The 26,357-nt window shown below is 42.3% G+C and overlaps 1 protein-coding gene across 8 annotated transcripts in view; it reads right to left on the reverse strand.

Moving 5' to 3' along the window:
• Positions 1-839: 839 nt before the first annotated feature.
• The window catches only part of ELF2 (E74 like ETS transcription factor 2), a 37,799-nt gene continuing 12,281 nt past the window's right edge, over positions 840-26,357 (reverse strand). For 5 of the 8 annotated variants that reach the window (XM_030450418.1, XM_030450424.1, XM_030450419.1 and 2 more), the window contains 6 exons: positions 10,231-10,344; positions 8,880-9,053; positions 7,929-8,015; positions 3,745-3,937; positions 3,023-3,376; positions 840-2,567 (listed from right to left, as the gene is read on the reverse strand). In XM_030450418.1, the coding sequence (XP_030306278.1) occupies positions 1,940-2,567; positions 3,023-3,376; positions 3,745-3,937; positions 7,929-8,015; positions 8,880-9,053; positions 10,231-10,344 (1,550 nt within the window). In that variant the 3' untranslated portion in view covers positions 840-1,939. Of the gene's footprint in view, positions 2,568-3,022; positions 3,377-3,744; positions 3,938-7,928; positions 8,016-8,879; positions 9,054-10,230; positions 10,345-16,215; positions 16,239-17,381; positions 17,533-24,487; positions 24,569-26,357 lie in introns of those variants that run through there. The other 3 variants (XM_030450425.1, XM_030450423.1, XM_030450426.1) reach the window with 3 other exon arrangements.

Below are 26,357 nucleotides of genomic sequence, written 5' to 3' on the forward strand. Positions count from 1 at the left end.
CGTGGACTTCAGCTATGGAATAATTTGTGTACTGTGTGTCCTTGCCCAAGCTTTCCCAGTAGTAGAGTATCATGACACCCATCATTTCAGTACTATTATAAATTAATGGAATATATATTTACTTACTTCATTCTGAAAAAAAACCCAAAACATCTAGATGAAAGTCTTGTATTTGTGCTGAAGCCAAAACAACAGCTGGAAATGTCAATGGCAGCTACATCAAAAGGACCAACAGTGTAACTTGGTATTTCACTTTTCTCATTCTCTACCTACCAGTGGCTTCTATGACATCAAAGAGATCAGCACACTGGAGCAGCCAAGTCTGCTCATTTTTACCTTGCCTTTGCAGTGCAGCCTTAGGAAATTAAGGTATAGCTGGAGGAGTAGTTCAGTAATTCACAGAGCTCTAGAAGTTATTGATTCTCAGAGTCACCTCAGCAAATCCCATCTTCTTTGCATGACAACTGGGAGTGCACAGGAAGCCACCAGCTGTCAGCTGCAGGGCAGTGACTCCTCAAGCTGCTCAAGTTGCTCCCTCATGGGCTGAGCTACAATGCAAGAACACAACAGCCTAACAGAACTAAGCCCCTGTCAGAAGCTACCTCATCAATTACTGCAAGCTTCACAGATATTTCCATAAAAAATATTTCAGTGTAGTGTGTGAGAGGGTTGGTCAGCCGCTGGGAGCACCGGAGCAGTGATGAGTTCCAAGCTTCCACACTATATCAGCTTAGTGATATCATTCTTAGGCTGAATGCCTGGAAGATTTCAAATAAACAGAAGAGAAGGTTAATAGGTTGAAAGGAAAAAGTAAAAAATAAATAGCAGACCAAACACCATTAAATTTCCTTTCTATATTTCATTAAAACCTACTTGAATACACTTTGAAACAAGAGTACAACAAAATAGAATATACTTCAAATGTTGAATATACAAACTATTATAGTTCATTCTGAACACTGGTACTTCCCTCTCCAACTAAAAAAAAAAAAAAAATAAAATTACAGGTTTAGAACTACCTGACAAAAGCTCATGCTGGGCGTGACCTTTCAAGTGACAAGAGTAGAGCTGAAACTGAAATGTATGCACAGATGTCAAGGCTAAATGAGAGACACAGGCATGTTACAGCAGAAGGCAGGAAGCCTGCTGCTATTTTGTCCACAATTAAGAAATTTAGACAGACTTTTAACTACCATACAAAATATGTTACATGTAATTCTATAACAATACTGTGCTAGGTACAAGATTTTTTAAAAATTTTTTTTTTAATAAAAAAAGCTTTACACAAACAAGCCATTAGCTTATTTCAAGAAAGATAACTGAAAATCAGTCTAAGGCTTCCATTTTCAATCTGCTTAAGCTGTATGATACAAAAATTCCTCTAGGTCTCTGTCTTCTTTTAGAAGCTCTTTAATCTTCTCCTTTATTTCACATTCTACAATACCTAATAGCAGAGTTTTTCACATAGCACCAGTTGAGTACTGTGGGCCCACAGTAGTAATTGCTGGTATGCATATAAAATGCATCAAATTTGCCATTTTTAACAATGAGACTTTCCCCCTGAAAACTAAAAACCAGGGCAAACCTCTCACACAAACTCCCTTTTAGTGTTCCAGGTTTTAGTGTAACTCAGTAATGGGTAATGTAGTGAACTGTTTGGTCCCTTTTCAGTCCCTCTCTCTTTCTTTCTCCAGAGGTTCAGCTGTTTCCCAACTGTAAGAAGCAGTTTTGTCAGCAAATCAACAATGTGGTTCAATTCCCACTGAAACACGGGAAAATAATTTTTTTTTTCCAGAAAGTCTTCAACATATGCATGTTTATTAACATTTCAAAACTTTCCTTTTTGACTTGGTGATCACGTCCACTTCCCTCCCCCAGTTATGTCAGTATAATCCAAACCGTAACAGTCTAAAAGTCCATGCTGGAAGCAACCCATTCTTCATTTCTCACACGTTACAATTCCTTCTGATTTCATTGTTACAGGAAGGGCAATAGCTGAGGGTGTGCTAACTACCACTACGTGAGTCACAGTCTTGCTTCCATCTGCTGGCTTCTCTTCATTTACCAGCTGCAGTGTTTTCACTTCACGTTCCTGTTTTAAAGCCGTCGCGTCTGATTTAACTTCTGGACTTTTTATAACTGCACTAATCACCCTGGGAGGAGTCTGGCCAGATGCCTGCTGAGCAGGCACTGATAGTCTCATTACTGGTGTCCCATGAGCTATAGACACTGGGGTTAGTGCTCTAACAGCCAAGGGGGTTCCCACGATGTTAATACTTCCTGACCCAGACAGGCTGGTTTTTGTTTGTAACTGACACTGCGTCAGTTGCGTGGCAGGGATGGTTATGATTTTGGCAGGCTGCACTGTGATTTTGTCTCCGTTTTCAGCAGAGGCTGGCATCACAGTAGGGATTGTCTGGATTACTACCTTTGGAGTTGTTGCAGTTGTTGGGCTTGTGTTGGTTAATAAGGGTGAGCCTGTGTTTACGGACTGCACTGCCACGGTCGAGATTTTCTGTCCCAGAGAGGTCATTACAACAGGCACTTGCATTGCCACACGTACAGTCCTGAAAAATAAAGATGTTTAAGTCAATAATAATATATTGACTTATATATTATTATATATATAATAATAAAGGGTTTAAGTCAAACCACAGAGCACCACTAGAGATGAAAACAGGGAGAGGCAAGTCTAGGATTCACACGTTTTGAATTGCATCTTTCAAAAAACACCAAACAAAACCAAAAAACCCAAACCTTTTGCACATCTAGCAAGAGGACTTTGGAAATTTAGGAGCATTCATCTCCCTGTCTTCCCTTTCCTCTCTCTACACAACTTTAAAACACAAGAAAATGCAAATATATTGGCAGTTGGCTCTGATCTCATAAGCCACAGCATTCCACTGCTACTTGCAAATCAGAAACACTTTCCAGCATTTAAAACATAAAACAAAACCACTAAAAGACAGCTTACTAACCAAAAACTGCTTCTCATTAGCAAACGAGCCACATTAATACAAACCTGGGAGCTGTTGTTGCTGGGACAGTAGTAGTGGTAGTTGAGGAACGAGATGATGATGTGTCATGCACTGGTGAGGCAATATTCACAACTCTGGTGACTGCTTTTTCTGTTCTGGTACAACTTAACTGAGAGGAATTTTTTCCTCCACGTGCAGAAGTTGCTGCTTTCAAAAGGTTTTCTGCAGATAAAGACACTCTTTCCAATGACTTTTCATCTGTGGGCATTGACAAATCTTCATTGCAGGGTTCGCTTTTGTCATCATCTATAACAACTATATTTTTTGGCATCTCCTTAAACTGATAAACAAGCCTCTGTCCCTCAACTTTTGCCAGGATTCCTCTTTGATAGTAGTATCTGCAAGAAATGTACAATTAAGTAGTAACCAACAGTGGTAGGTTTTAAAGAAAACATCATTCTAGAGTAACAAGAAAATCTGAAGTAACCATGAAGTCCACAGTGTGAGAAGGTACAGAAAGAAGCTGGCAGAGCACACTGACAAATGATCTGCAGGAAGTAGCTGGAAAAAAATCTGATCTTTTAAATACATACTTCAGGAATTAAACTGCAAATTAACTGGTAACATAAAAGGCAACACAAAATGAGAGACTGATGCTTTTTAAACAGCTAGGTCAGCAAGAGGGCAAAGCTCTTAAAATTTCAGAACTGTTCTATTTCAACAGGCAAAAATAAGAATGAGATAACAAGGACGTAAGAGTTTTTACCTCAGAGCTCTTCCCATAGTCTCATAGTTCATGTCAGGTTTGTTTTTATGTTTTCCCCATAATTTAGAGACAGCTTTTGAGTCCACAAGTTTAAAGATTCCCTTCTCTCGCTGAGTCCATTTAATATATCGAGGACAAGTATTTTTGTCCTGGAGGAGGTCCAGAAGAAACTCCCATAAATATGTTGTATTTCCTGTAATCATAAAGGATTTAAATATGAGAAACCCATTTCTAAAGACAAGTGGAAATTCTCCATAGGTAGGTAACTCTGACTGACCTGCATTACAAGCAAGTATTACAGAGGATGGTATGTAATGTTCCCTGCACATACTCATTCATTCTGTTAAGTTTAGTAAAGCTTCCACAAATATTTACATTCTGAAAGGAGCCAATCCAAGTGATCTGTTATACAGCACAGGAGCCTGTTCAATCCAGCACCCGTTCTCAGTTCTTCAAAAGAACTGTGGGTAGTGTTGCAAGTCACTACAGCCTCCACCTGTTCAGCAGAGGCAGGACGAGAGCTCAGTTTTCTTCTCATGTTTGCTGCAACAGGGAGTGGAAATGCCAGTGCATTTTATGACACTGAAGGACAGCAGGATAAAAATAAGTATTTAAAAAAAAACCTCCAATAACAAAGAACCTAAACTATGGTTGAGTTTGCAACATAACCTCCTGTCCAGGAATTCATGCTCTTACACTGACTGGTGTCAGCCTCCATCTGATGTCTCCCAAATATATGTTGCAGAGTGACCAGCATCCTTTCTAGCTGCAAAGCCAGACCAATTTCTAGCTACAAGTATTCACACAGCAGAAATCCCATGTGTCTTTCTGCAATTAGGGGGATACAGAATGAGGTCAGCCTACAGGAGAAGAATTTAATGTACTTCTCAGGTATTCAAGAGATGTGCTCTCGATTTTGACTGGAGAAGTCACAAGATTGGGTTTATGACAGTGACTATCAGGAGGGCATAAAGCATAATGTGGGGGTTGTCTGCACTCAGAGTGTCACATTTGCATTTAGGAAAAGGGGAAGAGCAGTAAAAGTAAAAAAAAAAACCAAAACAAAACAAAATTACATGTGTACAGCTGGAGAAGACAACTCAAGTTATCTGAGAAGGGAGAACTAAGACAGAGCTACAGTAACCTCAGAATGTTAATTCCAACTTTTCACTTGCTCACCTATTCCAGGGAGTGACGTGGGCTATATAAAAAGATATTCAAATATTTTTGTGTGTGAAAAAGTCCTCAGTTCTTGAGATTTAGTAGCCCAGCATAGCACTTGTTACATCACACTGAAGACAATTAAAATACATTAAAGCATGTTAAAGACCACTGTTCAAGACTCCAAGAAGTTAGCTATCTTTGAAAAACCTCAAAGGATTAAAAAAAAAAAGGTTTCCATTCTCTATAAGACTGCCTTGCAGATAGCAAAAAAAATGTGTTTTACCACATGCTCAAATAAACAGTGAGTACCAACTCAAGAGCCACCAAAATCCATGTTCCTCTGGATTTCAGTGACACTTCAGTAGTGTCACTACTATTTGAGTAGTGACCAACTTGTATGAGTAATGAGCCAACAAAAGAACTCAGGAATCCTTAAATCATCCTAGATTCTAGGGAGTTCTTCTATTTTCTTTTTTCCCCTTAATTCCTTAGAAATAGAATTTTTGGGTCCACAGCCAAATGCTCCAGGATTCTCTGCAAAAATACATGTGGGCTTGGAAGTAAATGGGAACTTCAAGATAAATCATTCCTGAAAGTGCCTCATTTTTCTGCAGGAACTGTGCTGTTGACTCAGCAGATTTCTTCTTTTCCTTCATACTCTAGATTGACCTAAATAGCAACCTTTTTTTTTTCCACAGGAGGCAGAAGCTTATGAATTCCAGAGGAAGAAAATGCATAGCTGTAAAATAAATTAACTGAACAGGTTTACATTTAAGCATCCTGAAGTCCAGTCTGGTAGACAAACATGTGCTGCCCCTTGCTAGGAAGACAGAAACCTTATTTATCAGCACACAGCTCATCTCCACTCCTGAAGGGTCTCAGGCACTGCTAACCAGCACTGAGCCAAGTGAGCCAAGACAAGATTATCTATATCATGTTGATTTTCCACAATGAAAGAATTTTTTGCAGCTACCTGATTATTACAGCTGCCAGCTTCTTAAAGAATGTCAGCTGTCATCTCAAAATAGGATTAATGTCCATAAAGTATGCAAATGGTACCTGGCACTCTGCCTACCAACTAACTGTTGTGTTGGGACCAGCACCTACACAGAGGCTCAAAGCCAATTTTACTCCCTCCAACTGCTTACACTTTGGACAGGGTGTTTATGGAAATGAAAAACAAAATATGTCAAGAGAAACCATGATGGAACAGCCAAGCCACTGTGTGAGGACAAAAAAATAACACTACCTCACTTTAAGAAAAAATATTTAGGTTTCCAGTGCTTCCTGTATAATGAACTGAACAAAGCACAGATTTACAGCTGCTTCACTTTGCACCACAAAGTACAAGGAATGCAAAAAGAACATGAACAAGAAGTGATCCCCTTTCCAAATGTGCCCAACCAGCTGTCCCCCTGCTCCATGATTTAACTCTGCTGACAGTACTGAGCTCTAGGACTAAGTCCTTGTTTTCCAAAAACACACTGCCTGTAAAAAAGCATAAACTTGCAAGTACTTTTTAAAAATAAGTAACAAAATTCATACCCAGTAGCAAAATTAGTTTGCAGAATATGAAGTAAGACTACATTTTTTAAAAAAAAGTTATTTTATGGCAGTTTTAGTGTAAAATATGGAATGAGGGAACAAGAGACATAGTATGTAGATTGTTATGAAGGTGGGCAGAAATTTAAAAAAAAAATAAATCCAGGAACCACCAGACCCAAAGCTGAACCATCTCCCACTTCACAGAACAAGCAATCACACAAGAAGTAGAGGAGACAGAAATAGAGGCCTTCTTTCTCAGTTATTTGCCTGGCAAGTTAGGAGGAACTGGGACACTTTAAAAGAACTGTTGAGATAATGGAAAGCTGTAATACTGAAATCAGAATAAGCAAGCAAGCTAAGAAAGCTTTAAGAACACTCAAGAGAAAAAAGATAAGAAAAATAAACAAAATGGACTTCTAAGTACAGATGCAAAAATCTGTAACTTTTAATGATGTCCACTACTACACTCAAATCCAAAGATGGAAACAGTGGCTGCTGCAGGGAGTCTGATTCCTGTTTGTGCTGGTTTTCATAAGCCAGCTCTGCATGATGTCAGTCTGTCCCATTCCTCCTTGCCCTGCTGACAAATGTGATGATTCTGGAGCTGTACCCAGATAAGGAATTATGTAAATAGCTGAGATTTGCTTTCAAACAAATCCCAAAGTAACAGTGGAGCTGACCACTGCAAACTTTTCAGCCAGCATGCTGCCACTGAATGTCACTGAGCTTTGCTTCTCTGAGCCAGAGCAACATCTCCAAACAACTTTCAGTGCAGGAAGTGGGGAAGAGATAGATCCACATTTCTCACCTGTAACCAAGGGAAGAGCTGCCACACTGCATGCCAGCTCAAAGGTAACCTGTAAGCCAGTGTCCCAGTCTGCCTGTCTGCTGTGTAAATATCAAGGGCTTGGAATTCAAGAAAGCAGCCACTATTTATCAGGGGAACTGTTACAAAAAGCATGACTCTCCTGCACAAAATCCCTCACTCAACCTGTAGAGAAATATACTATCCTTTGTTTTTCCCCTTCAGACAGAGGCCACCAGTCAAGCAACATATTGCCACTGAAGTTTGTGAATCAACTGAAAAACATCTTTTCAACCATCACTATTACAAACACCCATTAGCTGTTTCTCCTGGAGAACAAACCTTTCAGCAGCAACTTAACAAATGCATGTCTAGCAGTTAACACACAACACAAAGGGCAGCAAGAGGCAATGAACAGGAAGCAAATGAAAAACCAGAAAGCCAATTAACTGCAGAGTGTATTACAAACCACTTCTAGAGCAATTCCACACAGCCTTGTGCTACATCTTGTACAAACAAATTTGAAGGCATCAAATAAAAAAAGTCTACTGGTCCATCAAACTTAAAGAAAAAAAAAATGCATATTTCCTGTGACAGATACAATATATCCACACTGTGTAACTTTAAAAATTACAAGATTACTTTAAAGATTAATCACAGAAAAAGATACCTTTGCCTTCTCTAGGCTTCTTCTTTATACCTAGATCTGGAGAGCCATCAGACACAGCTGATTGTTGGGTCTTCGGCTTCCGACCAGCTGCACACACAACATGGGAGGAGGGAGTATTAATCATATGCAGAATAAAAGTGGAATATGCAGAATAAAAATCTGACAGTGAAATATAAAGAAATAGTTAAAATCCCCCAGTGTATGACTACAACTACCAAAAAGCTTTAATGACCACCTTCTTGGTTATTTAACATACATCTGCTACACGTGTGTGCTTCTCTTAAATCTAAACCTTGCAGATCTTAGATTTGCATCACTTTATCACCACACTGCATTAATTTTCCTCTAAATTACACATAAATATTCCACCTTAACATGTCTGGAAGCTATAATAAAAAACACTCCCCTAGTCTGGTGAATTGTATTTGATGCCTCTAAGAAAACTGCTGGATATTCAAGAAACCTCAGCAGGTACCAGCCTCTCATTTGGCAGCTGAGTGCTTAGAACTCAAACACTATTCAAACACAATTCTGAAGAGTTTCTCCTCCAACACACACCAATGAGACAAATAAGATACCATGCTGACATGAAGATCTCATACTCATCCTGTGAACTGTTAGTATTTAGCCTGTTGTTTCACTGGAAGAACACGAAGCCCACCTGCTCTCCAAATACATACACACAAGTCCTCTTTGAATCTCTCTCTGCTCCTCCTCCACCTCTTAAACTGTGCTTAAAAACCACAACAAAAACATCATCTTTTCTGGCTTGGCAAAGCCCATTTTCTTGATACTTCATTCTTTTTTCTCATTGCAGACTTGTTTTCTAAGAACTCCCATTTCAGACTTCCATGAGTCTGATGACATGAGCAGAGCAATCAGATCATCCACTGCACCATCTGCACATCAGAAACAAACTGGGAGACTGCTCCTACAAACAGCCATACAAACCTTTTTTCTTTTTCATTGGTTCATGAATATCAGGGGAAGTTGGGACAGGAGATGCATCCATTGGTTCTGATTCCTCAGTTGACACCTCCACCACAGTTTCTGTGATCACATCAGGTCTCATGGCTGCATGGATGAATTCTGGGGTTGACACACAAGGAGGGACAAAAACTTCCACTAGGAGGGGAAAAACATAAAGAGTATCTGATGAAGTTTTTCCTTGATTATTTTAATGTCTTACATTATATTATTTTAAACAGAGCATATGGTGGGTAACAGTATAGAAAGATTCTGCTCCAACAACCTAGAAAATCAATCCAATTCCCAAAATAGTGTATGCTTGCCAGTACTGTAAGGCATTAAGACAAGTATCACACTAATATACACCAGCTGAACTAAACTCAACTTTAAATGAAACCAATTAGAGCTTAATCTTTGATTCCTTATTCTGATCTCCATGCCTTGCTACAGTCAAGGGAGACAACATTCACAGCCTCATCCAATAAGTGGGTCACCCTGTCATAAAAGATCAGCTCAATCAAACAGAACCTGCCCTTCATGAATTTAGGCTGACTGGGGATGATCACTTGGTTGTTCTGCATGTACCCCATATAATGGTATTCAGGATGATCTGCTCCACCAGCTTCCCCAGTACCAAACTCAAACTAACAGGCCTGTAATTTCCCAGATCACCCTTATGTTCCTTCTTGTATATGGGGACTACACTGCCTGATTTCCAATCTGTTGGTACCTCTCCAGCCATCCAGGACTGCTGGTAAATGATGGCAAGTGGCTTGGTGAGCACCACCAGTTCTTTCAGCACTCTTGGGTGCATCCCATCCAGCTTCATAGATTTGTGGATGTCTGTACATGGTGTAGCAGGTCACTCCTGGATTGTAGGGGGGTCATTCTGCTTCCGGTCCCTTTCTCTTAGCTCAGGGAATTGGGTTTCTTCTTTATAACTCCTTATTTTAGCAATTTAAAGTGTCAAAGTCACAGAACCACAGAATGGCTGAGGTTAGAAGGGACATCTGGAGGGCACCAGGTCCAACTCTGTGATCAAGCATGGTGACCTAGAACCAGTTGCCCAGGACTTTGTCTCCAGAGAGGTTCTGAACAACCTCAAAGGCTGGAGACTGCCTCTCTGGACAACCTATGCCAAGGCTCAGATAAATGATTTATTCTCTAAATATGATTGTTACAGGGTGAAGGAATCACATGAAAACTGAAATCAGTAATTTTGAAATAAGCAAGCAAATGCTTTAAACAGCATAGAGCTCTCCAAAGCAGATTTCCCAACTTGCTTGCTTTGCCAATTAGTGGAAGGAGAAAAGGTTCACTGTGGCTGACATACCAGGACTCCTGGCATCTCTCAGGCAGGTAGGAGACTCCATATGAAGCAAGGCCTCTGCAGCTTCAATTGTCTTATCCGTGCAGTGCACATTACTGCCATGAACTGATGCTTCCACTGTAAAAGGATTAAAAAAAATTCTTGAGAAGAGATTACTAATCAAATTCCACATGTATCACTGTACTACTCAATCTTAAGCTTGAAAATCCCAAGATTGACAACAGGTATCTTCACACTTTCCTTACGTTCCTGTCAACAGAAATATTTAGGGAAGACACAAGACAAGAAAAGCCAACACTGTCACTCCCCATATTTAGATTTCTGATTCCTCAATTTGCCTCCTGCCTTCAAGCTAACCAGAACAAAACAAGCTGTGATGAGGATGATTACAAACTAGCACAGCAGAGTAGGGAGGAAGCATCATCTCCAACCATTATCCCATTAAAATCTAAAGGTCATCTCACTTCACGTTTTCACTCTACTCTCATAAATACATATACATATATCAAACCACAAGATCAGTTTGCAAAACAGATATATCCAGATTTGTTTTCCTACATTAAAAATATCTGTGAGTTGGATTTTTGTTGTTAAAAAATTAATCACAAACTATGCAATAACTAAGGGAAGAAGGTAAAAATCTATCTTGTTTCAAGTTCTGGAAGTTTATGAAAACTAAGCAGTTAATCAAAAATAATCTAAAGATACTTCAATTTAAGTCTGATACAGAGCAGATCATAGCAACCCAAATGCAGCAGTGACACTAAAGAAACCCACACCATCTTATCAATTAAACTACAATTCTCTTCACAGCCAACTCTATATTCCTCGCCCTTGAAAAGGTTTTTAAAGGGGGTGACAGCTGAAACACCTGTTGCACATCATCCACACTCTGGCTAAGGTACAAGAGCTCTCTCCAGTTGCTCTTTCCATTTAAGGCCATCTGCTCAAAGCTGAGCAGCTCCAGCCAGGCAGCCAGCAGCCCAGGAAATCTATCTTTAGCATAAGCAGGGTCACCTATCTCCAGCGTCTGAGAACTCAAGAGGATTTGGTAATAATTCTCTAGGAGAACTTCAAGGCACCAACCCTGTTACTGACAATGTCTAAGAAACAACTTAAAGTTCATTTAGTGGAAAGCAAGGAAAATACTGCTAACACCATTCCCAACTTAAGTATTAAACAGGTTAATGTGGGCACACACGGGGAAAAAAACCTCCCAGCCTACTGCAGTTTATTTAAACACAAAAATTAAAAGCTTGAAAACTCTATTAGCCAGCAGAGTAGACATCAGCCAGAAGCTGAGGGTGAACACAATCTGGATGATGCACAAATTCAAAATTCTGTAATGTCTGACTGACCCACCTGCTTGCTGTGGGATTCCCACCACAGCACTCTCCTGCAATGCTATTTAAGGCACTTGATCTTTATTTTAAGAGTAGATGTCTGATAGAGCTGACATTCCACCACACCTTCCCTAGGCTGGGGACAATAAAAGCCCAGCTATGAACACAGGTGAATTACACTACAGGAAAGGGTCTCTATTGTGTGTTCTGTACCTTGGGTAATCAGTGGCAATCAGGAAAAGTGCAGTGTGAGCAACATTTCCCCAGCTCCAGGTCCTGGGTGGTCCCCATGCCCAGGCAGCTGCTGTTTCTTTCTTTCCCAAGCAGCACTCAGAGGTTGTCTGGAGTTAAAGGCTGAACACCTGCACTGAAACTGAGTGGCACTGCAGGAAACCCTCTACCTAGATTTTTTTTTTTTGTTCAGTTGCACATAAACTGATGACCAAGTTTCCCATCATCTACCAGATAAAATTTTCCACTGATCATCAGAATACAGGAACAATATTTACCTCATCATTCTAAATGTATCCATTCTACACTAGCACCAAAATCCAAATCAGCATTTAAGATACTTTTATTCTAAAGCATGAAAAGAAGATTTAAAAGAGGTCATCAAAGCTTTTTAACCAACCCTTCTGCCTCCTCTGCAGCAAAGAGCTGTGCAGTTTTCATTCCTGTTTCTGCTGGTTACCATTTTTGGGACAAATACTTAGCTTGCTTCCATGCAGATATCAGACTCAGTATATAGAGGACTTCTTTACAGAAACCCAAACAATAATTGACAGATTTCAGATGACTGAATCAGCTTATTGAAGTAATTGACTCCTAAATGCTTAAAAGCACACAAAATTTTCCTTCTTTTGTATCCGAAGTGTTTCCTACAGGGAACAGTTCAGACATTGTACTGGAAGTTCTCAGCAGAGAGTAAGAACAAGACAAAAAAGACAACTGTGAGCTAACTTTGTACTTTTCCAGCATTATGGCATTCTGTGGAGGGGCTAGAGTGGTAGGAAAGGAGACACAACCTCCAAGCATCTGGGAGTAAGGCTGCAATACCATAATGGCAGAGCAAAGAAGCCACCCTCTGCCCTAAGTAACCCTACCATTTCCAGCAAAAATAGCACCATCTACTCCTCAAACACCTCTGACATTAGAAAATACAAACTTCAAAACAATTTTTCCAACGTGAGTTACTTAGGACTCAACTGAATTTGCCACCTAAAAAACATCAAGCAAAAACCAGCAACACTTCTAGCTTTGGCTGGAACAACACACATGGTGTCTGCCTACCTTTGTTAACAAACAAACCCAACATTGCCAAAAAGACAGCTATTAAAATATTTACTAAAATGATACCAATGTACCAAGTTCAAAGTCTTCTCAGTTAGCTACGTTCTCCTTTAGCCAGTTCAAGGCTCTAGCTCAGCCAGCAAGCATCAGGAGTTTCCAGTTGTTCTCAGGCATAGTTATTGTGCCAACACATTTGGAAAACTGCTGAGTTTTATCTTGACACATTTATTTTTGCCATGATGGAAAACGTCTAACAGAAGACAGCAAGTCAGAATACTCAGGAGACATGACACTGATGAGAAATACAGCAAAAAAGATAGCTCAAAAGATGAAGTGGGGAGCTGGTTCTCTCACACACGGGAGGGGACAAGTGAAAACCAGGTGGCTCTTGTTGAAGATGACTCGGATCAGGTGCCCTCAAAGAAACTTTACTTGCATCACAACTCTTAGTAGTAGCACTTCACACACTACAGATGGGGGCAGGGGAAGAAGCAAACCAAAGTAGAGTTCTGCAATAAAATAAAATTAAAAAACCACAACAAAAAAACAATTCACTCAAGTGCTATCACCACAGACAACCACTGGCAGTTACCTACCACGCCATACCTTACAGGGTCCTATAGCTTGTGTCACACAAGCACACACAAGCTTCATCCTCCCTGTAGCACATCCAAGGTTGTGAGGCACAAGCACAGCATCACAGTGGGCAGAAAAATTTCCAACCAAACCCTGATGTCTGTGACCTTTTTTTTAAACATGCCCAATTCACAAATTTTCTGTTATATTTACACTGTGTTACCACTGAGTACATAGATAAGACTTAGAAATCTAAACCAGACTCCACTGCTTGAGTAAACAACTGAAGATGTAGCTCTGTTACCTTATATATTCATTTCAGGAAGAAGATCATTTGCCAAAATGAAGCAAAGCAGTTTAGGGATGGATGGAAGGGTATTTTCCAGACTCTGGTAACAGAACTGATCTAGAACAGGTTACTGAACACCTCCATGTATCTTCCATTCTTTTAAACCAAAGCTCATCTCACTGCTTCTATGAAGAAACCATATTCCTTGGCACTTTATTTTTTAAATAGTTCATTAAAAAATTCTGGTATGTTTGCAGAACAAAGAAAAGAAATCTTAGAAAAGAAACTAATTTCCATTTTAAAAATGTTAAGAGTTAAACAGGTTGATACCTATCCTCACTGTTGACCTGGTGTCTTCCAGCTTCACTTTCTAAACAAGCAGCCCGGATCATTCAAGGCTCTCAACAGCTGTTCCAAAACACCAAACTTGGTAATTAAGTCTGACAGGGCTGTAGTTTAGCTATGCAGAAGAGAACACTGGCAACACACCCACTTTGTAACAATGCCCCCGGTTTTAGCACAAAACAAGGTCAACAAAATGAGTTAAAGCACATGATGAGAGGAAAAAAAAGGGACTGAACTTGTCAAAATGGTACCTTTAGAAAGCAGGACACAGATCCCCCCTCTTTATCTGAAGGGCTATCAATGTCTGCACTCACAAGGTCAACACTTAATTCTAGCACCTGATTTACAATAGCTTATCCTTTAATTCCATCAGGCAACCAGAGCTACACTTTAATGAAGAATTCACAATTCCAAGCATGGAATTCAGTCAAGAGTGACTACACATATGCTAACAGACCTCATTAAAGTTTACTGGCAGGCACATTGTTTTATCTCAGCATTTAACAGACCACAGTAAACAGCAGTGGTAGGTAGCAGTAGTGCTTAAGCAATATTTTAATTTAAAACAGTTGAATTGCCCCTATAGGTAATACCCAGAAATCTCTCTTTATACAGCACTTGACTTGGAAAAAAAAAAAAAAAAAGTATTTTTGCTTTACTGCTTGTTTTATGGAAGGCATCATTTTGTCAGAAACTTGTGAACAATTCCATGTTTTTTTTAAATTTGCCTAAATCTGGATCTATTCCTTCCAGTCTTCGAGCTGCACACAACTGCAGGATCACACACTGCTCAGGAGTAAAAAGGAAGACAAAAGCAATATCTGAAAACACTTGTTTCCCTGCCAGCCACGTTTTCAGACTGAGATGAAGAGAAAATATTACCTCCAGAGCCAAAACACATCTTTAGTAAAGTCATCTGGGAGTTGCTCTTACAACCAGCAATTAAGATAAGCTGGAGCAGTAACAATTTTGGTCCAGCTTTCTGCCCACGGTTACAAACACTCGAGTTTTGTAAACACTGAGGCCGGCAGCCACAGGAAGAAGCAGGCAGAGTTAATATAAGCCCTTAGGATAAAGGATTCCTTGCTGAAATCCACATGCTCCCCTCTGCATATGTAAATAAGTAAACAGATCCAGTCTCCTGGCAGCAGGAGGATGAGGATACCAGGGGAGGGGAGGTATCTGTATCCCCCGATGCAATGCAAATATCAAAACCAAAAAAGAATGAGGTTGGCTGGGGGCTAAGGACATCAGAAAGAGCAGGACCAAAGGTCATTTGTTATTTATCAAAGGGCTGGCACCCAAGCAACCCAACTCCACCGACTTAAGCAGCTGTTGATGTAATACTCAACCTCTTAAAATGTTTCCTATGCAACCAAAAGTTTAAAAAAAAAAATAAATATACAAACTAGCTGAGGTCTCCAGCAGTGAGCCCTGCAGGTCCCTGGGAAGCTGCTTTCTCTGTCCTACACAGGAGTGTCCCAAGGCTTGTGACAGGCTCTGATCTTCCTACTCTGCAGCAGCCCTGTTATTCACTGCTTTGCTGAGGAGGCATCTGCCTGGGGTTTGATCCTCCCTCCCAAAAACTACCATTTTCGGGGGTTTTTTCCACACTAAATAAACCAAACAATGATGAAGATCTGGTGACTAATGCATCAGTGACAGCAAGACAAGAGGGCAGGGTCTCAAGTTGTGCCAGGGGAGGTTTAGGTTGGAGATTAGAAAGAATTTCTTTCTGGAGAGGGTGCTCAGACATTGGAATGGGCTGCCCAGGGAAGTAGTGGATTCTCCGTCCCTGGAGATATTTCAAAAGAGCCTGGATGTGGCACTCAGTGCCATGGGCTGGGAACTGCAGCGGGAGTGGATCAAGGGTTGGACTTGATGATCTCTGAGGTCCCTTCCAACCCAGCTGATTCTATGTTTCTATGACAGTGTTTGCCCTTAGGACACCTTCACCCTCCTACAAACCTCACGACACAGCCAGCACTGTCACGCCCTTGCTGACCCCCACCCGGGCACAGCTCGTGGCCTGGGCACGCAGGGACCCCCGTGAGGACCCTATGACAAAAACGAAACCACGGCCGGGACCCCTCCGTGGGGAGCTGCGGGTTTGCCATCACCCCCGTTATTTCGAGCAGCGCTCACGTTTTCCCCAGGGCTGCCCCGCGGGGGGACCACCGGAGGCTGTCAGGAGGCGCAGGTTTAGCAGAACCCAAGGAGGCCAAAGCCGTCCCCGTTATGAACGGCTGATGGGACACCGGGCGGGACGGGGGGGCTGCAAGATCCGATCGCTTGGAGAAACGGCTACGGGTGCAGCAACGGCGGCTCCTCCCGGGGTTGTGGGGGGTGGTGGAGAGGCCACGCGTGTCCCGGTGTCCGGGGGGGTGTCCCTCACTTCCGTGTTTACACTCCGCTTCCCTCCAACTCCGCGCGCTCCCCGCCAGCGCCCGGGGAGCCGCCGCTCCGACGCGCGCCCATTGGCGGCCGCCGGCCCCGCCCCTCCCCCGCCGCCCAACGGCGGCTCCCCTCATTGGCGCGCGCCGGGAGCCCCGCCCCGCCCGCTTCGGGGGGCCCCGGGGGAACGCGGCGCTTCCGTTACGCAGCGCGCCTGGGGGGAGGGGGAGCCGCCAACCCCCCCCCCCCTTCCGCGCTGCTTCCTACACCCCCGCCCCCCCTCCCCAAACCCCCGCAACCCAACCCACACACCCCACACACACGCTCCCCGCCACCGCACACGTGGGCCGCCGCCGACCGCGCAGAGTTTAAAAGGGCACCGGGAGGGGAAGAGGGGGGGGGGGGGAAAGGACGCCCCGGTGCGCAGCCCGGGGGGGGGGGGCCCGGGCCACGGCACTAGCGCGGCGGTGCTCGGCCTGCCCCCTCAGGCAGCGTGGCGGAGGGCCGGGCCGGGCGGGGGGGAGACGGGAGGACAACAATCTCGTACACTTCCTGGTTCTTGCCCCGGCCGCGCAAACCCCGCAAAACTCCTCCGCCTGCCCCGCCGCAACTTCCGCCGCGCTGGCGCCGGTAGCGGGGCCTCCCGCGCCCAGGGCAGGTGCCCCGAGCCGCCTCCCGCCGCACGCCGGCCCGGCCGCTGCCAAGGTGATCACTTCCTGATTGCCCTCCATTGCCTCCCCGCCCGCCGCCGGAGCACGGCGTGCAGCCGCCGCTTCCCCCCCCCCCCCCTCTCTCTCTCTCTCTCTCTCTCTCTCTCTCTCTCTCTCTCTCTCTCTCTCTCTCTCTCTCTCTCTCTCCCTCTTCCTCCATCCCGCCGCCCCCGCCGAACGCGGTGCGGCCGCGCGGTCGCAGCTTACCGGCCCGGATGAGGAGGTCGAGCTGGTTCGTGGGCCCCTCATGCAGGGAGGTCGCCATGTTTACGCTGCCGGAGCGGTTTCACATTGACCGGGCCGCCGGGCGGGCGGGCGAGCGCTCGCCGGGCACGCGCAAAGGGCCGGCGGCGAGGCGCGCGCCCGCGTCCCGGAGCGGCGGGGAAGGAGAGCGCGGGCACGGCGCGGCGGCGGCGGCAGCGGGAGCGCTTCCTGCGGGGTAGCGCGGCACACGCGATCCTTCCGCCGCCGGCCTCAGACAGGAAGTGCCGCGCCGGCACTCACCGCCGGCACTCGCCCGCCGCCGGCACTCGCTCGCCCACGGGCAACGCTCACCGGCGGGGCCGCCCGCGGGCGGGGGTTGGAAAAGCCGCCGGGGCTCCGCCGGCCGCCCGCCCGCGCCCCGGGGCGCTGCGAGGTGCGGGTGCGGCAGGGCGCGGACCGCGCCTCCGCCTCCCGCGTCCCCTGAGGCGGCGGCAGCCAAGGACGCGCTCGTTACCCGGAGCACCCGGTGGCCCCGGGCGGGGACACCGCCTTAACCCCGCTGCCCACGGCCGCTCGCAGCGAGGCGCCCCGGGGACGCTCCCTGCCCGAGAAAGCCCCTCAGGAGAAGCATGACGGTCCCCGCCGGGGGAAGGCGGTAGCAAGTTTTCTCCCGGAGATATTTCGCCATAAAACTTTCCTGAATGGAATCCGCCTCGTCTCCCTGTCGGGAGCGGGGTTGATCCCACGGGCACTTCAGGTAGACAAAGCCGCCATCCCTTGTGTGTATATATTTATATAATTATATATATTATTGTATATATAATATAGAGGTGGGGGGCGGGAGGAAAAAAAAGGGAAAAAAAAGGAAAAAAAGAAAAAACAGAAAAAAGGAAAAATATTAAAGAAGAAGAAGAAAGAAGAAAGAAGAAGAAAGAAGAAAAAAGAAAAAAAAAAAAGAAAAAAGAAGAAAGAAGAAGAAAGAGGAAAAAGAAAAGGGAAAAAGAGAAAAAAGAAAAAATAAAAAGAAAAAGGGAAAAAAAGAAAAAGGGAAAAAAGAAAAAGGGAAAAAAAGAAAAAGGAAAAAAAAAAAGAAAAAGGGAAAAAGGAAAAAAAGGAAAAGAAAGAAAAAGGGAAAAAAAAGAAAAAGGGGAAAAAGAAAAAGGGGAAAAAAGAAAAAGGGGAAAAAGAAAAAGGGGAAAAAAGAAAAAGGGGAAAAAAGAAAAAGGGGAAAAAGGAAAAAGGGGAAAAAAGAAAAAGGGGAAAAAAAGAAAAAGGGGAAAAAAGAAAAAGGGGAAAAAAGAAAAAGGGGAAAAAAGAAAAAGGGGAAAGAAAAAAGAAAAGTTTCATTGCTTTCTTCATTAAAAACCACTACCAGCAGCACTTTTTAGGGTTAAGTCCTCTCTCACCTGAAGGACAACCCGGTTTAGGAACCTCCACCACCTGGGCACAGAAGCAGCAGGCACAAGAAGGGGCTCCCCGTGCATCCCGGCTGCTTCCTCCCGGGGCAGAACCGCAGGGCTGCACACCAAGAAAAGCACAGTGCATCTTTGCTCTGCCAAGAAAAGCAAAGTCCATCCTCCAGGAGCTCTGCACGGCCATGGGACATGAGGAATTCTTCCTCAAGGCCACACACCCCAGGTCACTCAAAGGATCAAGCAACCACTTGTTGCTCAAAGAGAGTCCCCTGTACAAAACCACAGCTCCGCTCAGAAAAAAATAAAAGGGCACCAGCTGCATCAACCTGACAAGAAGGAATCTCTTCCCCTCTCGAGTTCTAGTAGTCCTAGCATCTAGGTCACCAGCAGGAATTCAGAGGCATTTTCCCCAGCTCAGAAATCAGAAGATAGCACCCAGCATAAATCACCTTCACCTGGTAGACTGAGCTGGTTGACTCAAACTTCTGACAGATCACACTCCTCAGAGCTCTTTAGAACACAATGTACTGACCATACTCGTGCACACAAATAAATTAAAACGTTTTGTCAAATTTCCTCATCTCATTCCTGGCTGTAAGGAATTAGAATTATTCATCATGTCCTCAAGACCTGCGAGTGAGATGGTTCATTCTCCCGTTCAAGCCACGGTATCTCAGGGAGGGTCTGTGCTAGAGTTTTGCCAGCCAAGCTCTTCCCAGCCAGGAGCATGTACAAAAAAGGCACTTTTCCAGCCAGCTGTGATGGCAAAAAGCTCTCATGCAGATACAGCTCTGCCAACAGCAGAGTGGTCCTGTCAGCTTATGTTATTCAGAGAGGTGGAACAGCAGTGTTAAGAAGAATTCCTTCCATCAGCATTTTCCCACTAGGGGACTCTGCTGTATTTTTTCTAGAAATTTTTCTAGAGGAGACAAACCCAAGGACAAGTAAAGGCATTTGAAGGAGACAGACACTTAAATACACAATAAAACTTTATAGCTCTACATTAAAATATCCTAAGAATTAAAGTGTAAACCTCACACAGTGTAGTTTAGCAACACCACTGGTTCAGCTTACAGAGTACTGAAACAACTGTGTACTCACATCACTTTGTCCTGCTGTTAGTAAAAATCTTAATTTACCCCCACTTCTCTTCAAGCAGTTAGATCCACAGCCATCAAATCCCAGTTAAGAACAGCTTGTCAGATTAGATCCAGACCAAAAGGTGCACCAAGACACTAAACACTTCTGAAGATCCTGACCTGTGCCAACAGGAGCTCACACCTGCATACTTTAGAAAAGATGCATTCATAGTTTGTTGCCTTCCTGTTCATTAGGCAATTCAGGGAGAACTGTTTACTGATTGCAACTTCCAGTCACAAAGGGAAGTGCTTGACTCACATCCAAATTGTTCTCTCCATATCCTATGGGTAGAATGAGGTTTTGCCTAAGATATGTGGACTACATGAATAAGTCTATTCAAGGAATCCACGTGTGTAATTTTTTTACAAACACCACGTGTCTGGAATGCAATACAAAAGATCAAGCTCTTGGTTTAATACTCATTTTCTAAGCAGCATTTAATTACTACTGCAAGCACAGACTTAGCACACTGTTTGCCAAACTCACATGAATGGACTCGGAACAGCTGCACCTGATTCTGGTTCTTTTCCTCCCCATGACTGTACACAGAGAATATCACTGGATGCCCAAGGGCTTCTAAGTTAGTTGGAAAAAGGCCAAAGCTCTGCACTGTCAAGGTTAGAATGTGAGCAACTACAATAAATCTAGGAAGGAATCATTTTGACCCATGCCAAAATTATTTATACAAGTATAATACTGAAGCATAACACATGTGATCTTTCCCAGTTCTGTTTGAACTACATTTCCAGTACTTTACACTGAGCACTAATTGATTTGTCATGCTAATAAAATCCTAAGGGTTTCAGGGGGAAAAAAATTAGTCAATAGGAAAGGAAGTAAACATGCACTTAAGTTTTTAATCTCTTTTAAAGCCTCCTTTGTAGACAGGAAGCTAACAAAAAGGGATTAAAAAAAAATAATGCAGAGTGGTGGGTGGCCCAATGAGGCAAGAAATATTTACTCTAATATAAATTTCACAGGACAAGTGAAATTGCACATTACTTATTCTTCTGTCATGACAAAAGTATTAAAAATATATAGAGACAGATTTCTGAACAGCATCAATCTTTGTCAGACAAATCAATTTATTATCCTATCTTTTTGTTTGTTTTGTTCAGTGTCCAGAGACCAAGCTTTATTGTCATTTTTTTTTTAAACCCAAGTTCAGCAGCCACGATAGCCAGGTAGACCCACACCCCCCTCACATGCTTTATTTACCAATTGCCAGAAAAAAAAGTCAACATGTTCTAATATGCAGGAAAGCTGCCATTCACAGCAATGTATAAAGTGTAAGTCCTAAATAATTTCAAGACAGCAACAAGTAACTGCATTTTCAGCTGACAGCACCTCCATCCCTGTGCACATCAGAATCTTTGGTAGATAAGAGATCCCTAACTGTATAAATTCATGCTTTCTTGTTCAGGGAACTCAGCAACTTGGTTCCCATTAAAGGACAGAAGCTTCACTTGTTTGCAATATACACCAGTTCAACTTCATCCTGATTATTTTGAGAAAGAGAAAGACAACTCAAGAGAATAAGTTGGATGTGATTAACTATGCAAGACAGCACATGTAGATAATCAAAATAGGAAAAAAAAATAAAAAAACCCAAGTTTTCAGTAGATTTGGAGAAGTGTATGGGAATGGGACCCTCAATTATCTTAAGCATTTTCCTTGAACAGTCCTCAGAACTAATACAACATCCACTGGCAACAGCAAAATTGTCAGCCTCCTATGCAACACTGCCTTTCCCACAACCCTGACAAACCTTTGCCTTCATTTAAATAAGCAACCAAGGACAGATGGCAATCTGTCTGAGGGCAGTACTTGCAAACTACATGAGAAATTGCAAATAGTAAGAGAAAAAAATGCTGGAATGCCAAACAAGCTAAGAAGAAACTTCAAGTAACTTCAGAAGTCCAGGCATGTCTTATTCCAAGTGCTGAAACCACCCTACAATTTTAAATAGTTAGAGCAAGGTTGGCTTTGCCCAGGGTCCTGAAGAGATTCATATCTAATCATTACAGAAGTTGCTGCTGTCCTAACCAGCAGGTTATCAAACTGTGAACTATTATTACCACACTGCAAGGGTAATATGATAAAAAAGCAAGATTTTGAACAGTTAAAATTCCAGAAACACCTCAGAAGATGCAGCAGTCTCCTTTGTCAGTATAATTATTACCACCCACTGTGGATTCCTCAGTAAAGAACTGCAAATCTAATAAAATAATCACAAAGTGTCCTTGGAAGAACTAGGGAAATCCTGAGGACAGTGGTCAGTGATCATGCCAAGCTTATCTCCTTGACACCACCACATGAAGTCTATTAATACCAAAGCCACGGGTCCCTCCCAATCTGCATCTTTAAATGGATGCAGGATCCTAGTGTCACTTATCATATGACAATTTCATATGACAATTCCACACAGAAAGGAGAATTTATTCTCAGATTTTATACTACTTTTGACAAAGAGAAAAGGAGTTACTCAATATAAAAAGTCTACATTCTGACATACATTTGTGAATGCTCAATAAGAAAAACTTGGCTGTGTCAAAAATAAAATAAAATAAAATTACTTCCCTGCCTTTTAATGAAATTCTTTCATTTTAGAGCAGTCTAGCAGATAATTATAAATCAGGTTTATAATAATTATAAATTATTATAATTATAAATTATAATTATAAATCAGCACTCTACATGGTTTTATAAAATTGACAGTGTAAATTGGTAGTAGGCTGACATATGAACTATGAGCATTAAGCAATCTGTCTGTTTAGGACCTAGCAGTTATAATTCTTTAAGACTTCTCATATAACAACAAATGTCTACTCTAAAAGCCCACTGAATCTTTATAACAATGTCCTGCTCAAACACACCTGGCTTTAATGTGATCCTAGAATTTGTTGTCAGCTACAATCTCCCTTTTGATACGCAGAAAACTTTTAAGACTTATTACTTTCAAGTTTGTGGCTATTTTTGTGATCAAAGAAGACCACCAAGCCCTGTGCACTCGTAACACGATGGTTTTGACATGCCACGTTGCATTTGAATTTCAAGACACAAACCACAACATTTTTCAGCTTACATTAATAAAATGCTGTGGCTGAGTTTGCATTGTAACATCCTACAACTGCTGAGTCCCAGTTGCAACTGGAGCTGGGAGTTTAGAGGAGAGCACATCTGAAGTCCAAGCTGTAATGTCCCACACTAGCAAGCCCCATATCAGTCTCAGGAAATTAAAATTATGCCTGAAATGTGTGGTTAAGAGAGGCTTTATTACAAAATACTTAAGTCTTGCAGTGTTCTTTTAGTGAGAATGGAGCTTTGAATGCAGCAAGGCAGGAACCTAAAATCTAGAAAGAACTAGACCCCACCATCAGGCTGCTACAGGAAAATATAATCATCCATAGAGCAGCTGCACAGCTCTCTTCATTAACTTCTCAGAAAGGAAACACCAGCCCAGATGACATAAAATTAAAAGTGCAGTTGATTTTTTTTTCTGAATTAAGAATGTTACTGATAACAGATATATCTTCCCTCAGTGTAATTGCTCCAAGTGCTATGCAACAGCACATGTTATGGCAGGGGGATTGCTTTGTTTCACTGTCATCAATATTTAATTAGCAAAAATGCAATGGATTTCTTGGCAGGGTGAGAATTCACACCAAAGTAGCAGCAGCATGGTGTCAAAATAAAATTAGCTCATGTTCAAAGGACAAATTCTTAAACCATTAGCACATTAGACATTTAATTCTTGCACAGAAAAAGTACTGCAAAGTTTTATCTTGCTTTTATCTAGCTAATGGGCTTCATCCTAGCTCTTTGATGAAGGTGACAGCAGCTCAAGCTGAGAGTTTAACCAAGTCAGAATGTCCACACACTTGTCTGTAGTCAACACAGCCTCCTAAAGGAAACTGCTCTCCACTTTTGAAACTCTCCTCAAGCTGTCAGTGTAAGGAAATGAAGTTCAGTCAATAGGACACATCAACACTACCAAAACATACCCAGGTATTTGCGTTAGCTCATTTTTATAAGAGGCAGCTTAAGCAAATAATGTCTGGACAGAATGAAGGACAACATTGATTTATGTATCCTTCACATACACATAATCAATGATAAAATTCTAACTAGATCTAATACCAAGTTCTTAAATATGAGATTTAACAGCTGATGGAAACTTATCTGAGACAAACAAAAGAGTTCATAGGCTCAAATTCACATATGAAGTCAGAAAGAAGCAGTTTTAGTCATAATGAGAGAAGGCACCCATAGGCAGAAAGAAGAACAGGTAATGAGTAAAGAGTTTACATAGATACACAAAGCTGGCTCCCACAGTGATCAAAGTATTAGTAGTAACATGAGCTTTCCACTGAAAGATTTGCCTTAAAATATATATTTTATTCATGCATTTCTTTAAATCAGGGGAAGAGTTAAGCATAATCTCACTATTTATTCAACCTCCTCCCTCCTTAATGTTCACTATCAATTTATATGATAGTGTCAACTGAACTTCCCAGTAGAAAAAAAAATTTAAGAGATTATAGACAAACATACCATCATTGTTGTCTTTGTAGCTCAATGTTTTTCCATCAGATCCTGGAGGGGCTCATTTTCAGATCCCCATTTTTTCATGCAGATCTTCTACCCCCCTGTGGCAATAACATTTTTAGAATTAAAACAGACTTTCAAGTTGCACCACAGGGAGGATTTCTGATGGAACATTGACTTTTAAATGTGGTGACAGTTCACAAATTGAGTATCTCCAGCTTCTCTAAAGCAATAATTTTGTTTCCTCTTAAAGATTATAAAGTTGTAAGAAAAAAAATCCCAAACCCATACTTGCTGCTTTGATGATCAAGAATAATATAAAAAAAATCAGATGAAAAATACTATTGAGATGAGAAATTAGGGTCACTGAAACTATTAAATCAAGGTCTACATTGGTAATATGACTTTGGGATACCTCTTATAGGGATCAAGCTTTATAGAATCATAGAATCATAGAATTGGCTGAATTGGAAGGGACCTCAGAGATCATCAAGTCCAACCCTTGAACCACCGTTGTGGTTCCTAGACCATGGCACTCAGTGCCACATCCAGTCTCTGGACTGGATATCTCCAGGGATGAAGAATCCACTCCTTCCCTGGGCAGCCCATTCCAATGGCTGATCACCCTCTCCATAAAGAAATTCTTTCTAATCTCCAACCTAAACCTCCCCTGGCACAACTTGAGACCCTGCCCTCTTGTCTTGCTGAGAGTTGCCTGGGAAAAGAGCCCAACCCCCCCCTGGCTCCAACCTCCTTTCAGGGAGTTGTAGAGAGTGATGAGGTCTCCCCTGAGCCTCCTCTTCTCCAGCCTCAAGACCCCCAGCTCCCTCAGCCTCTCCTCATAGGATCTGTGCTCGAGTCCCTTCACCAGCCTGGTTGCCCTCCTTTGGACCTGCTCCAGGACCTCAATATCCTTCCTAAACTGAGGGGCCCAGAACTGGACACAGGACTCGAGGTGTGGCCGAGGTGTGTTACTGAACTTACAGCAACATTTCCTTACTAGCTGTTCAACAAGACTAAAACAACAGCACTGGTACAAGAAGTGTTGGTGCAGGCATAAGATCAGTACAAAGGGAGTTAAAATACTGATAAAGTTGGCATTTTAAAAAGAGCCTTATCCTATTTATAGTCATCTAATGCCTCATTCAGCTAACAGACTGGGCATCATCCCTGGATACAATCTGCTGACTGTGGAGCCTTCAGCACTGCCCATGTGGTATATCCATGGATGAGATTACCACATGAACACACCTACACATCCATGGGACAGGTCTAGGTTGTGACAGAGGGACAGAAATATTTCAGACTATTTCTTTAAAGAAAGCAGCTCCTACTGTTACACCAGCTACACAGGTTCTGCTGAAAAAAAGCTGAAAATTGAAGGGCTGATTACTTTAAGGACAGATAACTACTCAGATACAGAGGCCAACAAAATGTGGGTATTATTTAAAAATATAAGAAAAGCATGAATAGTTTACTATGTGAATACATTAACTGTAGCAATAAATGGAATTTTAAGATACAGTCCCCAGCAGTCTAAAGGCACCACTGCTAAGAATACCATACACATCAGAAAAGAAATTTAAACACTATCAGTCTGAAGCTCATACTTCCCCTTTCAAATATTACAAAAGGCACTCACTGCTTTTCACTGAGAATGTCACAGTCACCTGAAAAGATCAAAATTCCTTCATTTTGTTTTTTATAAAAAATTCCTTTGTAACTATTTTTTTCTGCTATTCCAAGCAAACAATTTTTTCTGGAATAGGAGAAAAAAAAAAGTAACTTTGACCATAAAGTCTTTCTTGTTTGACTATTGGGTTTATTTTTATTATTAATGGAGTAATTTTATACTTAGGGGATTAATTCTAATTAA

Source organism: Calypte anna, chromosome 4B (genome assembly GCF_003957555.1).
Source record: "Calypte anna isolate BGI_N300 chromosome 4B, bCalAnn1_v1.p, whole genome shotgun sequence".
Taxonomy (NCBI): domain Eukaryota; kingdom Metazoa; phylum Chordata; class Aves; order Apodiformes; family Trochilidae; genus Calypte; species Calypte anna.